General features: G+C 59.3%; 1 protein-coding gene and 1 long non-coding RNA gene across 43 annotated transcripts in view; one reads left to right on the top strand and one right to left on the bottom strand.

The window, feature by feature from the left end:
* ANKRD11 (ankyrin repeat domain containing 11) overlaps positions 1 to 19148 on the top strand; it is a 235407-nt gene that overhangs the window by 184211 nt on the left and 32048 nt on the right. For all 42 annotated transcript variants that reach the window (XM_077986784.1, XM_077986774.1, XM_077986798.1 and 39 more), the window contains one exon: positions 12021 to 12159. In XM_077986784.1, the coding sequence (XP_077842910.1) occupies positions 12021 to 12159 (139 nt within the window). The remainder of the gene's footprint in view (positions 1 to 12020; positions 12160 to 19148) is intronic.
* LOC144338226 (uncharacterized) lies at positions 8805 to 14621 on the bottom strand. The gene is made up of 2 exons (XR_013412190.1): positions 11500 to 14621; positions 8805 to 11018 (listed from the first exon to the last, which is right to left on the bottom strand). It is a non-coding gene; the product is annotated as an uncharacterized LOC144338226 (long non-coding RNA).

Genomic DNA, 19148 nt, shown 5'->3' with positions numbered 1-19148 from the left:
CTGTGCACGCCACTCGGAGTACAGACAGCCTCACAGTCTCCTGAGCGGCTGGAGCTTGTTAGGAACCCACATTCGCAGCCCCGCTCAGACCCGGCAAGCTGTGTTGAGGCCGAGAAGCTGGAGGTGGCGCCCACGGGCATGGAGGCTGCAGTTGAGAACTGAGCATGTGGGCCCTCCAGCGAGTCTCAGCAGAAACACCCCCAGTCTATGCCAGTTACAGACTCACATCTGGTCTGAGGCCCCTTCCAAAGGTAGCTTTGTCAGCACTGCAAGTGGGGAGCTGTGAGCTCTGTCCCCCGAGATAAGAATTCCAGAGTGACCTTAGCTGAGAAGCTGGGAAGCGCATGGCCGGGCCTCGGCACGTCCCACCTCAGGCTGTGGCCTCACGAGCAGGTCTGGGTTGGGGTCTGTACTCAGAGCAGAGCCCAGAACTCACCCTCGTGCTTTGGGAGCAGCAGGAGGCCGTGTCTGACGGCGAGAACACAAGAGGGTAAAGCTGGGCTCAGACAGCCCTGAGGCCGCTGTGGGCCCGCATGGGCGCCTGGAGAGGGTGGTTTCTGTCCGTCGTTTCACTAAGGCAGAAAAGGACATAGAGCAGCATCACAGAGAAAGCTGGACTGGCCAGGCTTGCTGGACTGGGGTCCACTTCTCTTCCCAGTCCTAGGACTCAGAGCACAGGGCCTGTGGCTGGCCAGCTCCTGCCATTTCTGCTCACCTGACAGTTGGGCTTCCCCCACCACCCGGTTCACACGCCTGCACGCTGCCTCCGCCCCACCCTCCCCTGCGTTACTCCTCTCTGTGGAACACGCCGTCCTCGTCTCCTCCCACCGGAGGTTTAGCTCTGAAGCAGCAAATTTGCATTCTCTGTGTTCTGAGCTCTGCCACATGCTGTCTGCACTGAGGCTCACCTGGTACTGTGAACGCCGAGCTCCTCAGGTTCTCACATCACCTTTAAGAAGTGGGAGTTCTTGGCCGGGTGTGGTGGCTCACACCTGTCATCCCAGCACTTTGGGAGGCCAAGGCACGAGGATCACCCAAGGTCGGGAGTTCGAGACTAGCCTGGCCAACATGGCAAAACCCCATCTCTACTAAAAATTCCAAAATTATATGGGCTTGGTGGTGCACACCTGTAATCCCAGCGACTCAGGAGGCTGAGGCAGGAGAACTGCTTGAACCCGGGAGGCAGCGGCTGCAGTGAGCCAAGATCACGTCACTGCACTCCAGCCTGTCTCGCTGCCTCACTCTGACAGAGTGAGAGTCTGCTTCGGGGAAGAAGAAAGAAGTGGAAGTCCTTCCCTGTGTTCCTGATTCTCATTATTAGAATAAAGCAAACACTTCCCACTTTAGAAGAAAAAGCCGAGGAAATCCCCTTGGCTCTGGGTCCTTAGACAGTGGTGCATAGGGTGCTCTGAGCAGCCCCCATGTCTTCACTCTTGCCCAGCTCCCAAGATAGAAGTCCACTCTATTTAATTTTTTCCTCTAGAACTCATGCTGTCTCTTAAAATCCTATCTTTGGCAAATGAAGGTCACAGAAGTTTTTCCTGTGTTCCGTACGTTTTAGAGTTTTAGTTCTTAGACGTAGGTCTATGGTCCATTTCTAGTTATATTGTGTGTGTGGTGTGAGGTGAGCATGGAGGTTCCTGTTTTGTATCTGGATGGGTAGTTGCTGTGTCAGGACTACCCTGATGCCAAGGCCAGACAAAGACACGGCAGGATAAGAAGACCACAGACCAGCGGCCTCACGAACACAGACATAAACATTTCAGAAAGAATTTCAGCAAATTGAATTCATCAGTTTATAAAATAAAATGAATCATGTACCATGACCAACCAAGTAGGGTTGATTCCAAGCATTCAAGGTTGAACCTCCAGTATCAATCAGTTTGAGTTGTTCTATTATTAGACGGAAAAAAGAAAACCCTGTGATCATACCAACTAATGCAGCAAAAACATTTGACAAAAGTCAACACACTCATTATTTTAAAAAGAATTCCGCAAACTAGGAATAGAGGGGAATTTCCTCAGCCTGATACAGAGCATCTGTGAAAACCTGCAACTGACTTCATATTTAACGTCAAAGACTGAATTCTTTCCACCTAAAATTGAGAACAAACACTGGCCTTCTCCACCACAATCAGCATCGTCCTGCAGGCTCCAGGCAGCACGGTCCACTACACGAAAGTCAGACTGAAGAGGAAAGAGGAACACTGTCTTTACTCGGAGACATCTAGTGAGGAAAGCCCAAGACGTCTGTCCGAAAGCTGCAAGAATCAGTGAGCGTAGCGTGGTGTTCCAGTGTGCGGAAGTGTATTTCTAAATACTCATAAATAATAGAGGGCTGAAGTTGTAAAAATATGTTTGCAGCAGTATCAAAAATACAGATACTTTTGGGGTAAATTTGACCAAAGGTGTGCTGCAAAACCTGTACCCCGAAAGCTGCAAAGTATTCCTGAGAGAAATTAAGCAACACCTGAATGGAGAGTGATACAATATTCATTATCAGGAGACCCTCAGATCTCTCTCCACATTGATGTATAGTGTCAGTGTGATGCCAACCAAAATCCCCATGGGCTTTTTTGGGTAGAAATTCATAAGATGATTCCAGAGTTAATAGGGAAATTCAAAAGACGTGGAATAACCAAAGCCGCCTTGAGAAAGAACAGAATTGGAGGACGCAATGTGGTGTCATCGCTTCCTCTTGGCAGCGGGACAGGCCCATGGGCCAGTGGAACAGAAGAGAGCCCACAGGCCGACCCCCCACACAGGCCGATCCCCCACACAGGCAGACCCCCCACACAGGCCGACCCCCCACACAGGCTGACCCCCACACACAGGCCAACCCCCCACACAGGCCGACCCCCCACACAGGCAGACCCCCCACACACAGGCCGACCCCCCAAACAGGCAGACCCCCCACAGAGGCAGACCCCACACACAGGCAGACCCCACACACAGGCTGACCTCACACACAGGCAGACCCCCCACACAGGCAGACCCCCCATACAGGCTGACCTCACACACAGGCAGACCCCCACACAGGCAGACCCCCCACACAAGCAGACCCCACACACAGGCAGACCCCCCATACAGGCTGACCTCACACACAGGCCGACCCCCCGCACACAGGCCGAACCCCCGCACACAGGCAGACCCCCCACACAGGCCGACCCCACACACAGGCAGACCCCCCATACAGGCAGACCCCACACACAGGCCGACCCCCCACACAGGCAGACCCCACACACACAGGCCGATCCCCCACACAGGCCGACCCCCCGCACACAGGCAGACCCCCCACACAGGCAGACCCCACACAGGCCGACCCCCCACACACAGGCAGATCCCACACACAGGCAGACCCCACACAGGCCGACCCCCCACACAGGCAGACCCCCACACAGGCCGACCCCCCTACACAGGCAGACCCCCCACACAGGCAGACCCCCCATACAGGCTGACCCCACACAGAGGCAGATCCCACACACAGGCCGACCCCCCACACAGGCCGACCCCCCACACACAGGCCGACCTCACACACAGGCCGACCCCCCACACACAGGCCGACCCCACACACAGGCAGACCCCCCACACAGGCCGACCCCACACACAGGCAGACCCCCCCATACAGGCCGACGCCCCACACAGGCCGACCCCCCACACAGGCAGATCCCACACACACAGGCAGACCCCCCACACAGGCCGACCCCCCCACACAGGCCGACCCCCCACACAGGCCGACCCCCCACACAGGCAGACCCCCCACACAGGCAGACCCCCCACACAGGCAGATCCCCCACACAGGCCGACCCCCCACACAGGCCGACCCCCCACACAGGCCGACCCCCCACACAGGCAGATCCCCCACACAGGCAGATCCCCCACACAGGCAGACCCCCCACACAGGCAGACCCCCCACACAGGCAGACCCCCCACACAGGGAGACCCCCCACACAGGGAGACCCCGCACACAGGCAGACCCCCGCACACAGGCAGACCCCCCACACAGGCAGACCCCCCACAAAGGCAGATCCCACACACAGGCAGACCCCCCATACAGGCCGACCTCACACACAGGCCGACCCCCCACACACAGGCAGACCCCACACACAGGCAGACCCCACACACAGGCAGACCCCCCATACAGGCTGACCTCACACACAGGCCGACCCCCCACACAGGCCGACCCCCCACACAGGCAGACCCCCCACACAGGCAGACCCCCCACACAGGCAGACCCCACACACAGGCAGACCCCACACACAGGCAGACCCCCCCATACAGGCCGACCCCACACACAGGCCGACCCCACACACAGGCAGACCCCCCACACAGGCAGACCCCCCACACAGGCCGACCCCCGACACAGGCCGACCCCCGACACAGGCCGACCCCCCACACAGGCAGACCCCACACACAGGCACACCCCCCACACACAGGCCGACCCCCCACACAGGCAGACCCCCCACACAGGCAGACCCCACACACAGGCAGACCCCACACACAGGCAGACCCCCCACACAGGCAGAGCCCCCATACAGGCTGACCTCACACACAGGCAGACCCCCCACACAGGCAGACCCCCCACACAGGCAGACCCCCCACACAGGCCGACCCCACACACAGCAGACCCCCCATACAGGCAGACCCCACACACAGGCCGACCCCCCACACAGGCAGACCCCACACACACAGGCCGATCCTCCACACAGGCCGACCCCCCACACAGGCCGACCCCCCACACACAGGCAGATCCCACACACAGGCAGACCCCACACAGGCCGACACCACACAGGCCGACCCCCGACACAGGCCGACCCCACACAGGCCGACCCCCCACACAGGCAGACCCCCCACACAGGCAGATCCCCCTACACAGGCAGACCCCCCACACAGGCAGACCCCCCATACAGGCTGACCCCACACAGAGGCAGATCCCACACACAGGCCGACCCCCCACACAGGCCGACCCCCCACACACAGGCCGACCCCCCACACACAGGCCGACCTCACACACAGGCCGACCCCCCACACACAGGCCGACCCCCCACACAGGCAGATCCCCCACACAGGCAGACCCCCCACACAGGCCGACCCCACACACAGGCCGACCCCACACACAGGCCGACCCCCCACACACAGGCCGACCTCACAGGCCAACCCCCCACACACAGGCTGACCCCCCACACAGGCAGACCCCCCACACAGGCCGACCCCACACACAGGCAGACCCCCCCATACAGGCCGACCCCCCACACAGGCCGACCCCCCACACAGGCAGATCCCCCACACAGGCCGATCCCACACACACAGGCAGACCCCACACACAGGCCGACCCCACACACAGGCAGACCCCCCATACAGGCAGACCCCACACACAGGCCGACCCCCCACACAGGCAGACCCCACACAGGCCGACCCCACACACACAGGCAGATCTCACACACAGGCAGACCCCACACAGGCCGACCCCACACAGGCCGACCCCCGACACAGGCCGACCCCACACAGGCCGACCCCCCACACAGGCAGACCCCCCACACAGGCAGATCCCCCTACACAGGCAGATCCCCCTACACAGGCAGACCCCCCATACAGGCTGACCCCACACAGAGGCAGATCCCACACACAGGCCGACCCCCCACACAGGCCGACCCCACACACAGGCCGACCCCCCACACACAGGCCGACCTCACACACAGGCAGACCCCACACACAGGCCGACCCCACACACAGGCAGACCCCCCATACAGGCAGACCCCACACACAGGCCGACCCCCCACACAGGCAGACCCCACACACACATGCCGATCCCCCACAGAGGCCGACCCCCCGCACACAGGCAGACCCCACACACAGGCAGACCCCACACAGGCCGACCCCCCACACACAGGCAGATCCCACACGCAGGCAGACCCCACACAGGCCGACCCCCCACACAGGCGACCCCCCACACAGGCAGATCCCCCTACACAGGCAGATCCCCCTACACAGGCAGACCCCCCACACAGGCAGACCCCCCACAGAGGCAGATCCCACACACAGGCAGACCCCCCACACAGGCCGACCCCACACACAGGCCGACCCCACACACACAGGCCGACCTCACAGGCCGACCCCCCCACACAGGCCGACCCCCCACACAGGCCGACCCCCCACACAGGCCGACCCCGCACATAGGCTGACCCCCCCACACAGGCAGACCCCCCACACAGGCAGACCCCCCACACAGGCAGACCCCCCATACAGGCCGACCCCACACACAGGCCGACCCCCCACACACAGGCAGATCCCCCACACAGGCAGACCCCCCACACAGGCCGACCCCACACACAGGCAGATCCCCCACACAGGCCGACCCCCCACACAGGCCGACCCCACACACAGGCAGACCCCCCCATACAGGCCGACCCCCCACACAGGCCGACCCCCCACACAGGCAGATCCCCCACACAGGCCGATCCCACACACACAGGCAGACCCCCCACACAGGCCGACCCCCCACACAGGCCGACCCCCCACACAGGCCGACCCCCCACACAGACAGACCCCCCATACAGGCTGACCCCACACACAGGCAGACCCCACACACAGGCCGACCCCACACACAGGCCGACCCCACACACAGGCAGACCCCACACAGGCAGACCCCACACACAGGCAGACCCCACACAGGCCGATCCCCCACACAGGCAGATCCCCCTACACAGGCAGACCCCCCACACAGGCTGACCCCGCATAGAGGCAGATCCCACACACAGGCCGACCCCCCACACAGGCCGACCCCACACACAGGCCGACCCCCCACACACAGGCCGACCTCACACACAGGCCGACCCCCCACACACAGGCCGACCCCCCACACAGGCAGATCCCCCACACAGGCAGACCCCCCACACAGGCCGACCCCACACACAGGCAGACCCCCCCACACAGGCCGACCCCACACACAGGCCGACCCCCCACACACAGGCCGACCCCCCACACACAGGCCGACCTCACACACAGGCCGACCCCCCACACACAGGCCGACCCCCCACACAGGCAGATCCCCCACACAGGCAGACCCCCCACACAGGCAGACCCCCCACACAGGCCGACCCCCCACACACAGGCCGACCCCACACACAGGCCGACCCCCCACACAGGCCGACCCCCCACACAGGCAGATGGGACAGGCTGACCCCCCACAGGCAGATCCCCCACACAGGCAGACCCCCCACACAGGCAGATCCCCCACACAGGCCGACCCCCCACACAGGCAGACCCCCCACACAGGCAGACCTCACACACAGGCAGACCCCCCACACACAGGCAGACCCCCCCCATACAGGCTGACCCCACACAGGCAGATCCCCCACAGGCAGATCCCCCACACAGGCCGACCCCACACACAGGCTGACCCTGCACCCTGCACACAGGCCGACCCCGCACCCCACACCCCACACACAGGCAGACCCCCCACACACAGGCAGATCCCCCACACAGGCCAACCCCCCACACACAGGCCGACCCCCCCCACACAGGCAGACCCCCCACACAGGCAGACCCCCCACACAGGCAGACCCCCCACACAGGCTGACCCCCCCATACAGGCTGACCCCCCACAGGCAGATCCCCCACACAGGCAGACCCCCCACACAAGCAGATCCCCCACACAGGCCGACCCCCCACACAGGCCGACCCCCCACACAGGCAGACCTCACACACAGGCAGATCCCCCACACAGGCCAACCCCCCACACACAGGCCAACCCCCCCCACACAGGCAGACCACCCACACAGGCAGACCCACCACACAGGCAGACCCCCCACACAGGCTGACCCCCTACAGGCAGATCCCCCACACAGGCAGACCCCCCACACAGGCAGACCCCCCACACAGGCCGACCCCCCACACAGGCAGACCTCACACACAGGCAGACCCCCCACACAGGCAGACCCCCCACACAGGCAGACCCCCCACACAGGCAGACCCCCCCCCATACAGGCTGACCCCACACAGGCAGATTCCCCACACAGGCCGACCCCACACACAGGCTGAACCTGCACCCTGCACACAGGCCGACCCCGCACCCCACACCCCACACACAGGCAGACCCCCCACACACAGGCAGATCCCCCACACAGGCAGTTCAGATACCAAGGCGGCTGAGCCGGGAATGGAACCGGAGGGGCTGGATGGCATCTCTGTGCTGCAGTCAGTGGACAACACGATTCTCGTTCTTATAAGAAAGATTGTGCTCCGGGGAAGGGTATCAACTGGACATGGCCATTTTTCAGTCACTACAACTTTCTCTTTGCTGTGTGTGTGCTTCCCATGAGTGGAAGTCATGGTGTGATGGAGAATCTGCATGTGACGTGTGCAGAGCCTACCTCGCCAGGTGACCAGCGGGCTGGTGGGCCCGGCAGGGCCTTGTGCCACGGCTGTCACTATCTGGTGGTGCTTGGGGCATAGTGGGGCTTTATAAGAGGTGCCTGATAAGGATTGGATTTAATGTTTGAGGTATTTGCATTTAGAAAATGAGAACATTCTGTAGCACGTGCAGGTGGTTCCTGCCAACAGTCCTCTTGTGCTGGTGAGGAAAGCTCAGAGGGGCCGAAACAGGGCCTGTCCCACCCCAGCTGCCCGGCAGGCTCTGAGCCCAGGTTGATGGCAGCCGCCTTCCTGGTGGCTGTGCCACGCTCCCCATTCTGGGCAGCTGGAGGCGAGCCTTGTGTCACACAGGTGCCTTGCCCGTGCATGCTTTTCCCTCCACAGCTCGTTGAGGTGTAAGGAGCTGGGAGGTGAAAAAGAAACTTGTGAGCTTTTAAAGTGAACTATAGATATGCATTATTATAACTGGTAATTTCATCTGTAAAACCTGGGATAATCACCACCCAGGTGAGAATACACAATATTCCAGAGTCCTCGGGGCCTTCAGTAACGTTCCCCATTCCAAAAGTCACCTCTGCCCTGACTTCTGTCTCCACTGGTAGATTTTGGCTGTTGAGATTTCCGTGGGAGACACTGGTTGCTCCACAGTGTCTGACTTGCAGGATTTTGCTACTGTTGGCATTTGGCATTCTCTCCCTTTGTGACTGTGGTCATGCCCAGCATTTGTGGGCCCTTCTGTCAATGAGCCAGGGTGCCCCAAGAACCACCAGGGAACCCGCATCCCTGCCAGCGCTCAGTGTGTGGGCCTGATGTCAGCAACGCTGACAGGTGTGTGGACGGGCACGTGGACGGGCATGTGGTGATGTCACATGGTGGTGTGGTGTGTGTTTTCTTCTGGTGGTGAACATGTCCTCCTGTGCTGTCTTCTAGAAGCTTCCATGTGTGAAGAAAGGGATTGAGCCCAGTCTGATTCCAGAGGAGGGCTTCTCTTTGGGGTACAGATATTCCCAGCTTGGTTGCCAGATGCATCTGCCACTGTATGCATAGGGCTGCTCCGCGAGGCTGCACACACCTCCTGTGTTTATTGCGCGCACCCCTGTTGTTTACTGTGCACATCACGTTTTCATGGCGCTCACCCTTGGAGTTTATGCTATGCACCCCCCTTTCCATGGTGCGTACACCGTGTTCATGGTGCACACCCCATGTTTATGGTACACACCCCCCGTGTTCGCGGCTCACATCCCCGGCGGTATTCCATTTGTATTCTAGAATTGTTCATTTGCCTTTGGACGGGCAGTTTAGTTGTGTCATTTTTTGTATTACGAACAAAACAGCCTTTGAACAGCCTTGTGCTTGTTTGTGAACGCGTCATGGGAAACGCACCCGCAGCTCTCCCTTGAAGCCTCGCCGCGTTTGCTGGGGTCTGCTGAGCCTGTCTTCTCCCAGCTGTCCTGGTGGAGGTGCTGGTGTGCATCTCCTCGTGGCTGTCATTTGCATTTTCCTGATGAGAAACACCGTTTCGGGTGTCCATTGTCTATTTGGGTATTTTCTTTAGTGAAGTGCCTGGCGGAGGTGCCTGTAGGCAGTCTTGCCTTGACCGTGGCCCTGAGGACAGTGTTCCTTCTGTCCAGGCTCCCGGAGGCCTTGATCAGTTTGGGGCTTTCCTCCCACATCACAAAACTGTGGAATTTCATCACAGGCCTTTTCTGGAGCTGTTGAAATGAGCACATGGTTTTCCTTCCTTTATTTTCTTAGTGTGGTGAAATACATTGCTTTTTAAATGTCTTGCATTCTCAAATCTGTTCTTGTTCCTATCATTTGTGTTATCTTTTTATATATATCCTGTCTGTGTTCATAAAGTATGTTGGTTTATAATTTTCTTAGTGTAGAATGCCCTCATCAGGTTCTGAAATGCAGGTTATGGTGGCCTCTTCACATGTGTAGTAGAACCCACCCCTCATCAGGTTCTGAAATTAGCGTTATGGTGGCCTCTCTTCAGATGTCTGATGGAACCCACACACTGGGCCAGGGGTGTTCTCGGAGGAAGGAGTTTAAGATTGGGGCTTCTTCCTGGTGTGTGCCATTCTTTCCTGTCATTCCCCGGCCCCGAGGAGGACGCCTCTCACATTCCAGGTGGGGACTGCACTCCAAGGGGGCCATAGAAAAGCTCAGTGGAGCTGCCGCCAGGCAGCAGATGAGCTGCATCTGGGCACCCAGGCCGAGGGCCGGAAGGACCTGCACTGCTGGGGTGGGTGTTGCGTTCCTGAGGCCCCATCTCCCCAGAGATCCATCTGGGACCCTCCTCCTGTCCCCGTGTCTCACTGGAGAGGTGGGCACATTGCCATGGCTCTGGTCTGCTTGGCAGCTTCTCTTTAACTCCATTTGCCCTGTGAGCTTGCAGCATGTTCTCGAAAGCGCTCTCATGGTCACTCAGGGATGTGTCTGGTTAACTGCCAGGTTTGGTGGATGCAGTGTTGATCAGTCAAGCTAGAAGATGCATCTGGGTCCCGGGAGGCAGGACCGTGGCTGGGGATGCTTGGGCTTCTCCCAGGGGCAGTTGGGCATCTCAGCCCTGGAGCAGCTGAGGCCTCCAGTGTGCTGAAGGCACCGCTGACCACTGCACACGGTATTTGCCGGCAGCTTCCCTAGGGAAAGTTCCAGAAAGAAGGCTTACTGATGGGGAGAGGGGCTGTGTGTCGCACCGTCTGCCTCCCCACGTCCCGAGTGCTGTGTGCATCACACAGGCTCTCTTCCCCATCCCCAGGGCACGTCTTCCAGCCAGTGGATTATGCCATTGAGGCAGTGCTTGCTCAAGGCCAGCCTTGGGGCCAGGGCTGGATGGAGTTGGGGCTTCACAGTCCCTGCCCTGCTTCTTGCCTGGTGGGTGGGCCCTGCATTTAGGCCTGCGAGGGGCTCTGCTACCCCACAGGGACTCCTTCCTGGAGCTCCAGGGAGGGCAGAGATGGGGCTAGGGGCTGCTCAGTGGCCTCTGGAACAGTGGAAAAGTCCATGTTCGGGAATGGAAAAGGCAAAACTACAGCACAGCCAGTGTGAAACAGGCAGAGGAAGACGTGCTCTGACAGAACTCAGAACTCAGGCTACAGGGAGCCACACCCGGCCACTCACCTGAAGACATGCCCCCCCCCGAGACCCTGCTGGCCTTCACTCCACAGGAGGCTCCTGATGGGAACTTGGCTGTGTGTGGCAGCGCCACTCTTTTGGGAAGGCAAAGCCCTTGTTTTTCCTCATTGTTCAGTACCTCCCAGAAAGGCAGGAGTGGAGTGGGAGGTAGCACGTGTCTGTCTCCTCTGCTTTCTCCACACACACACCAGTGATTTCCTGAGCGTCCCTCCGGTGTGCAGGATGAGAAATGGGCCAGAATCAGGGCTGAGCCACAGCCCGGCCCCAGGCTTCTGGTGAAGGTCCTGCGGTCAGTGACCCGCCTCACACAGCCACGCCTCACACAGCCACGCCTCACACAGCCACGCCTCACACAGCCACGCCTCACACAGCCACACCCTGGGGCGCAGGGAGGGGGCTCGCTGCCCAGATAAGAGATCTGCTTCTCCTGGCACATGAAACCAAATCTTGAGAGCTTAAGAATGTAATTTGGGAATCACGATTGAACGTATCCCTTTCTTTTCTAGGATAAAGATAAAGTTTCTCTAACCAAGACCCCAAAACTGGAGCGTGGCGATGGCGGGAAGGAGGTGAGGGAGCGAGCCAGCAAGCGGAAGCTGCCCTTCACTGCGGGCGCCAATGGGGAGCAGAAGGACTCGGACACAGGTACCAGCCCGCGGCCCCTCCTGCACTCAGCCCTCCACAGGCTGCCCGGAGCAGCCCAGGCAGGGTGTCCCCAGTCACCTCCAGCTTTGCACTGGGACCCACGGTAGCACCCTGCACGCCGTCTAGGCAAGGGGCAGCAGGGGCGGGGCACAGGCCCCCACGTGCCACCTCCTCTTCACCCGAGGCTCAGGCCCCCAGGGCTGATTGGAGAGCTTCACTCTCGGGTCCCACACGTGTGGAGATGCACCCGGTGCGTGTCCAGCCCTGGGCGAGGTATAGGGCTTCTGACCTGTGGGTCTTCTGACAGCTGGACACAGGAGGGAGACAGTGGTTCCCCTCAGGGCCACAAAGGCACAGGAAGAAGCTCCATTGCTTGTAGTAAAAACCAAAGGGAGCCCTAAAAGTGAGCAGGAGGCAGGGAAGTCTTCCCAAGCGCAGGTGGGATCTAAGGCTGCAGAGCAGGAATGCGTGTGCTGTGTGCATGTGCCTATGCCAGAGTGTGTGCCTGTGTGTATGTGTGCCCGTGTGTGCCTGTGTGTGTGCACGCCTGTGTGTGTGCCCATGGGCACATGCCCGTGTATCTGTACATGTGCCCGTATGTGCCCATGTATGTGCTTGTGTGTGTACCCGTGTATGTGCTTGTGTGTGTACCCGTGTGTGTGCACCCATGGGCACATGCCCATGTATCTGTGTACATGTGCCTGTGTGTGCCCATGTGCTTGTATGTGTACCCGTGTGTGTGCATGTGTGTGTGTACCCGTGTGTGCCTGTGTATGTGCCTGTATGTGCGCCTGTGTATGCCCATGTGTGTGCCTATGTATGTGTGCTTGTGTGTGCCCATGTGTGTGCCTGTGTATATGTGCGCCCGTGTGTGTTCCTGTGTGTGCCCATGTATGTGTGCTTGTGTGTGCCTGTGTATATGTGCGCCCATGTGCATATGTCCATGTGCCTGTATGTGCCCATGTGTGCGTGTTCATACCAGTGTGCCCGTGTGTGCCCATGTGCAAGCCCGTGTGTGTTCATGTGCACACACTCCTGGCGGGTTCAGCGCCTCCTGCAGTGCCCCTTCCAGTGGATTCTGTCTTGAGCTGCTCAGCGGGGAGCCCAGGCCTCTGTGCTGGCCGTGCTTGTTCTTTGGTGATTCTTGTGTCCAGAGGCCTCCTTGTCCTCCTGGTCATCCAGCTTCTCTACAGCCCTGCTGGGGAAAGTTGGAGGCAGTAGAGCACTAAGCTGGCCACAAAGCCTGGAGTGAACCGGCCTGATGTGCTGTGTCAGGCCCTGGGCTCTGTCCCTGGCCTCCTAAGACTCCTTGAGTGCAGCCATAGCACAAGGTGTAGAGGCTGTGCCAGGATGCGGGTTTGAGAGCAGACGGGGAAGTGGTCCAGGTGATAGGGGCTCATGATACTAAGGAGATTGTTGAAGAGGAACAGCAGCAGGCACAGCCGGTAAAGAGGATCCAGGCCCCGGCTTTTGTCAGCACAGCTCAGGAAGCTTCAGCCTTGATGATTGTGTGGCTGCCGCAGGCCCGTGGCCCCTCCTGTCCTATGTGGGGTGCTCCAGGGATGTGCTCGCAGTAGCCAGGTGGAGACTCTGCCGAGTGAAAGGCCAGCGGAGAGGGCTGGTTTTCCCAGGTGGGAAGTGAGGGGCAGGTGCAGTGCCAGGCACATGGCTCCTGTCTCTGGGCCAGCACATCTGGGGACAGGAAGGCTGCAGGGACACCAGCACAGGCCCGGGAGGACTCCTCTTCCCCGCAGCGGACAGCTCCAAGGAAGAACATTGGGAGGCACAGGGAAGTGAGTGGACAGAATGTGTGGACAGGTCCTGCGAGGGACCTCAGCCCCCAGAAGGGAGGGCCTGGGCGACTCCCGGGAGCTCCCAGCGGTGCCGTGTCCTCTCGGGCTTTAGGCCTAGAGAAAATCAGTCCAGTCCTGAAAACCCTGTGCTTGCTCTTTTTGGTCCCACGCTGGTTTTGGTTGTAGAAGGCCGTCACATTGATGCGTAGTTGTTCGCTCTTTGTACAGTGGCCATGTGGAGTTGGCCTCAGACCTTTGAGGTGTTTCTGTGATGTCTCTGGAAGTGTTGCTGAAAGGGTTAATGAGACAAGCATCTGCTTCTGCTTCCTAGGGGAACGATCCCGCTTGGTAAGATGGTGTTCCCAGGGCTACCTGGTGCCCACCCCGTCTGGCTGGTCAGGTCTCTTTGTGGTGGCCGTTTCGTCATCGTGGAGAGAAGCTCTCCCCCAGGGCCCTGCTGTGTTGTCAGAATCTTCCGGGGTCTGTCTGTTGATGGTTAGCGCCTGCCTGGTGCCAGCCCTGCTGGCCCACTGAGGCCGTTCTCACTATCTGTGGGTCCCTGGGATATTTTCTGCCACAGCCCTGAGCGCTCCTGGAACTGTGTGTTGAACACCACGTCCTTTCTCTGTGAGGGGCAGGCCCAGGTGAGGACAGGGTAGGTGAGAATCCCTGTGAGGTGGGAAAACAGTAAAGAACATTTTGAAAATAGAATTTTCCAGGCAAGGACTGTGACAGAAAGACCTAAGAAATATAGTATTTGTCCTCCTGTGTTTATCACCCTTTTGGGGCCAATTTTAATAACTTCTTGTTTAATGTCGCAAAACTAGATTTCCTAGGAAGATTGTTCTGATGTATGAATGTGGAGCATTGCTTATCCTAGAAGCTTGCATTTTAACCAGGACCCTCTTAAAGTAGCGAGTCCACGGCCAGGTGCAGTGGCTCACGCCTGTAATCCCAGTACTTTGGGAGGCTGAGGTGGGTGGATCACAAGGTCAGGAGTTCGAGACCAGCCTGGCCAACATGAAGAAACTATACCCCCGTCTCTACTAAAAATACAAAAATTAGCCAGGCGTGATGGCACGCGCCTGTAATCCCAGCTACTCAGGAGGATGAGGCAGGAGAATTGCTTGAACCCAGTAGGTGGAGGTTGCAGTGAGCCACGATTGCACCATTGCACTCCAGCCTGGCGACAGAGCAAGACTCCCTCTCTAAATAAATAAATAGTAGCAAGTCCAACTCCAGTGCGTTCAGCCCCACCCTGGGCCAGGAGGCAGGCTGCTGGGTGCTGTGACTCTCACACACGCTGCACCCCCCTCCTGCCCCCAGAGGAGCAGTTCTTGCTCAGAAATGAGTGGGGTGGAGGGAGAGGTGCACACCTTGGCTGTACCCATCTGGTGGCCACAGCAGGGATGAGAAGAGAAACATTGGTGCAGGGTTAACCGACATGTGACAGACGAGAGACTCTTCTCTGGTCCCCAGGAGTCAGGCCCCTCTGGAGAGGTGTGGGTGCACCGAGGCATCCCTGCCAGGCTCTCCTCCTGCAGTGCCCCTGCAGCGCCCTCTGCTGAGCAGGCGCAGCCAGTGCCCCTTGCCATGGTGGGAGGGATGCAGGGTCACCACCGTCCCAGGTACCTTGGCTGTGTCCAAGTGGGAGAGGCTGGCACACCTCCCTCAGACACTTCCGTGTTGCCTTGGGGATGGCTTCCCGCCTCCCACACGCGGGGTGGAGTCAGCCCTGCCCGTGGTCCAGTCCCATGGAGATGCAGCCTCTGCAGTGCTTAGTCAGGGCTAGGGGCGGCCTGCCAAGAACAACGTGGTTGTCTGTCGTGAATCAGCGCAGTTTAAAGCAGTCCCCAAGGCTGTGCATCTGCGTGGTCCCTACACAGCGGCCTGGAGGCTGTCCAGGCAGACGTGAGCATGTGACACAATCACCTTTGCACGTTTCAGAGTGCCAGGCAGGAGCCTGTCCCAGGACCAGACCTCTGTAAGGGCTGTGGGTGCAGCAAGGAGTGGGAAGGCACCTGCCATGTCCTGGCCCCAAGACAGCTCTGCCCACCGAGCCCTCTCAGACCAGCTTGCCCTGGGACTTTGATCCCATCTTGCCTGCCCTGCTCTGCCTGCCCTGGTTGCCTGGGGCCTCTTGTATCTGCTTTTGAAGTCTGTCCTCTACCACCTCAATGGTGGTCTCAGTTTAAAAACCCTTGTCACTGAAAGCATTCATATTGAATTATATGATATCTGGGATTTGCTTCAAATTATACTACTTTGTCTACTTTTTCATATGTGTAAGTTTTCCCAACACTTAAAAAATCTAAAAGTAGCCAGGCGCAGGCGCTCACACCCTTCTAGCACTTTGGCGGGAGGGTCCCTCGAGGCCAGGAGGTCAAGGCCACAGTGAGCCGTGATTGCGCCACTGCACTCCAGCCTGGGCGACAGAGTGAGACCCTGTCCGTAAAAAATAAAATAGATAAATAAATAATCAGTCAATCAGCGCATGTTTTTGAGGTTGCTGTGCCTCATTGCCTGGCCTCCCTGGGGTTCTGGGGAGCCTCCTGCCCTGCTGTTTCTCCTGCGCCTTCGTCTGTGACCCTGAGTCTCGCTTCTCCCTGCCTAGGACCGCCGGGGTCCTGCTTGTCCTGGGGCAGCTGCGAGGGAGCCCTCGTCAGGAGCGCCGTGGGCCGATGCTGCCTGCCCTCTGCACGTGGATGTTTCTTTGGAACAAGGGGAAAAATTATGATTTTCTTATTTTGTTTTGACCTGTGACTAACACCCTGGTCTCTGGTGCCTGGCGTGTGTGCTCTGCAGTGCTGGCGGGCACAAGCTGGCTCCTTCAGCGTTAGGTGCTTGGCACCTTCAGTCTTTTCCTGACGTCATGTTTGTTCCTGGTGCCTCAGATAGGAGATGGCTGCCCTGACGGCTCCTGCTTCCCCGTTCCTGGAGGGAAGACAGACTTAGCCACGGGGGTCTGTGGGATCTTGGAACTCTGAATGCCAGACCTTGCCCAGTGCTAGAGGCGACGCGTGTGTGAAGCGGAAGAGGCTTCTCCCATCCACTCAGCCGCAGTGGACCCGAGCAGGCAGAGAGAGCAGAGTGCAGCAGGGGCCAGGCTGTGCTCGCAGGCAGGGCAGGTGCCTGGAGAGCATGGCACCCCGGGAGCCTCTTGCCAAGAAGGGCGTGTGCACTGCAGTGTGCTGTGGACCGGTGGCCTCAGCTCAGTGTCCTGACGAGGGTCCCAAGGCACTCACGTGTGTGGGGATGTTAGCAACACACGGCGGGCAGCCCTGATGCAGTTTCTCACCGAGCACGTAGCAGACCCCATGCACCCCACACAGGGCACAGACCCCACGCACCCTACACAGGGCAGGCACCCACGCAGGGCACAGACCCCACACACCCCACACAGGGCAGGCACCCACACAGGGCACAGACCCCACGCACCCCACACAGGGCACAGACCCTAAGCACCCCACGCAGGGCACGGATCCCACACACTCCTCGCAGGGCAAAGACCCCACGCAGGGCACAGACCCCAAGAACCCCATGCAGGTCACGGATCCCACGCAGGGCAGGGCCAGCCCAAGGCCAGGCCCCTCCCCTGTAGAACTCCTACCAGGCAGGACCAGAGCCACAGTCACTTCCACACCATCTCCTTCCCGAGAAACCTCAGCAGACTCTTCCTCCTTTCCTGGCTACACGGGGGCCCCTGCCGCAGCCTGACCCTCTGCTACCTCCTGAGCCTCAGGAAAGCAAGGTCGGCCTCTGAATACAGAGGACTTCGGTCCTGCCAGAGGGTGTGTGGCCATGGGTGCTGGCATGCAAGCAGCCTGCGGGGAGGCAGAGTGGGGCTGCAGCAAAGGCCGTGGTGGTCGTGGTGAGGGTGGTGGCCAGGTCTTGTTGCCATGGTGAGGATTCTGGGGTCACCCTAAGAGCCACCACATTCAGGCACTCATGAAAAAGCACATCAAAATAAAATATTTTCACATGATGAAGAACTCCGCGTGATTGGTCTCTGGTCCTACTACTTCCCAACCATTTTTCCTCTCTGGATGTAAGCAGTTTCTCACACGTAGGGAAGGTTCTTCCTGTTTAAAATTCCATACTCCCCAAGCTGCAGCAGAGGCCTCCCTGACTCCCCTCAGAAGTGCACTTGGGCCGATAGCCAGGCCCATGTTGTCAACACAACACAGACAAGCTGGGGTCCACCAGACCACCGCAGGCTCAGCGATTTGACAGGACCCCAGGACTCAGGATAAAGGTGGTGGCTGCCGTGGGAGCCGTCAGCTGAGGCGGGGGCGCGCGGGGGCATCTGCTGCCTCGTGGCTCCCTGCGGTGGGACTTTGGGCCCATTTCTCAACCTTTCTGTGCCTCTCAGCCCTTTCATCCGTAAAGCTCTGCTGTGTGAGGAGCTGTGGCCCCTTGACAGAGGAGCCCCCCCACCCCCAGCCCTGTGCTCTCACCGCCTACGCACTCGACCAGGCAGGCCTGTGCCCTGCAGGAGTGACGGACACAACTCAGGCCTCAGTGCAGGTTTGGACGTTGATCTTGTTTATTTTAAAATACCCACGACGCTGTGTGTGTGGAAAGGAGGCCCAGGGTGGGAAGCTGTTCGGTTGTCATCTGAGCCCTTTTGCCGACATTGCTTCCTTCCTTCTTGGCTTCCTGTTCACCATGGTGACAGCTGAATGCTGGTGAAACCACCATGGGGCTTAGACCCTGCTCCTTCCCACCCTTGCCACGTTACCCTGTTTGCCTCCGCAAGCTTCCTGTGGAACCGGTCCTTCCACCCCACCCCGGCCTGGAGATGGGGAAGGCATGGAGGTCGTGCAGGCAAGGGCTGGACGCACAGCCTCATCTCTGTATGACCCCTTCACATATACTACAGAAGAAGCTGAAGCTGAAAGGCCTAAGAGATGACCCCAGCTTCCATCGGCAGGCAGGAGGGCTGAGGTCACGCAGCAGACGGGGTAGGCCCTGTCTTTCTTTAAGTGATCAATAATGGTAACTGACAGAAAGAAGGCAGAAACAGAGAAACCTGGAGATTGGAAGGAGAAGCCATTCTCACCACACACGGTGGCTCACAGGACTCAGCGGGGGCCCTGCCAGCTTCTCTCGTTGGCCCAGGACAGGCTGTGGGGAGCTCCTGTCTTGCTGCCCCGAGGGGGTGTCGGTGGCAGGACTGCTGCGCCCTCGTTTGTG

This window comes from Macaca mulatta, chromosome 20, assembly GCF_049350105.2.
Source record: "Macaca mulatta isolate MMU2019108-1 chromosome 20, T2T-MMU8v2.0, whole genome shotgun sequence".
NCBI lineage: Eukaryota > Metazoa > Chordata > Mammalia > Primates > Cercopithecidae > Macaca > Macaca mulatta.
This window is presented reverse-complemented; position numbering and strand designations above follow the sequence as displayed.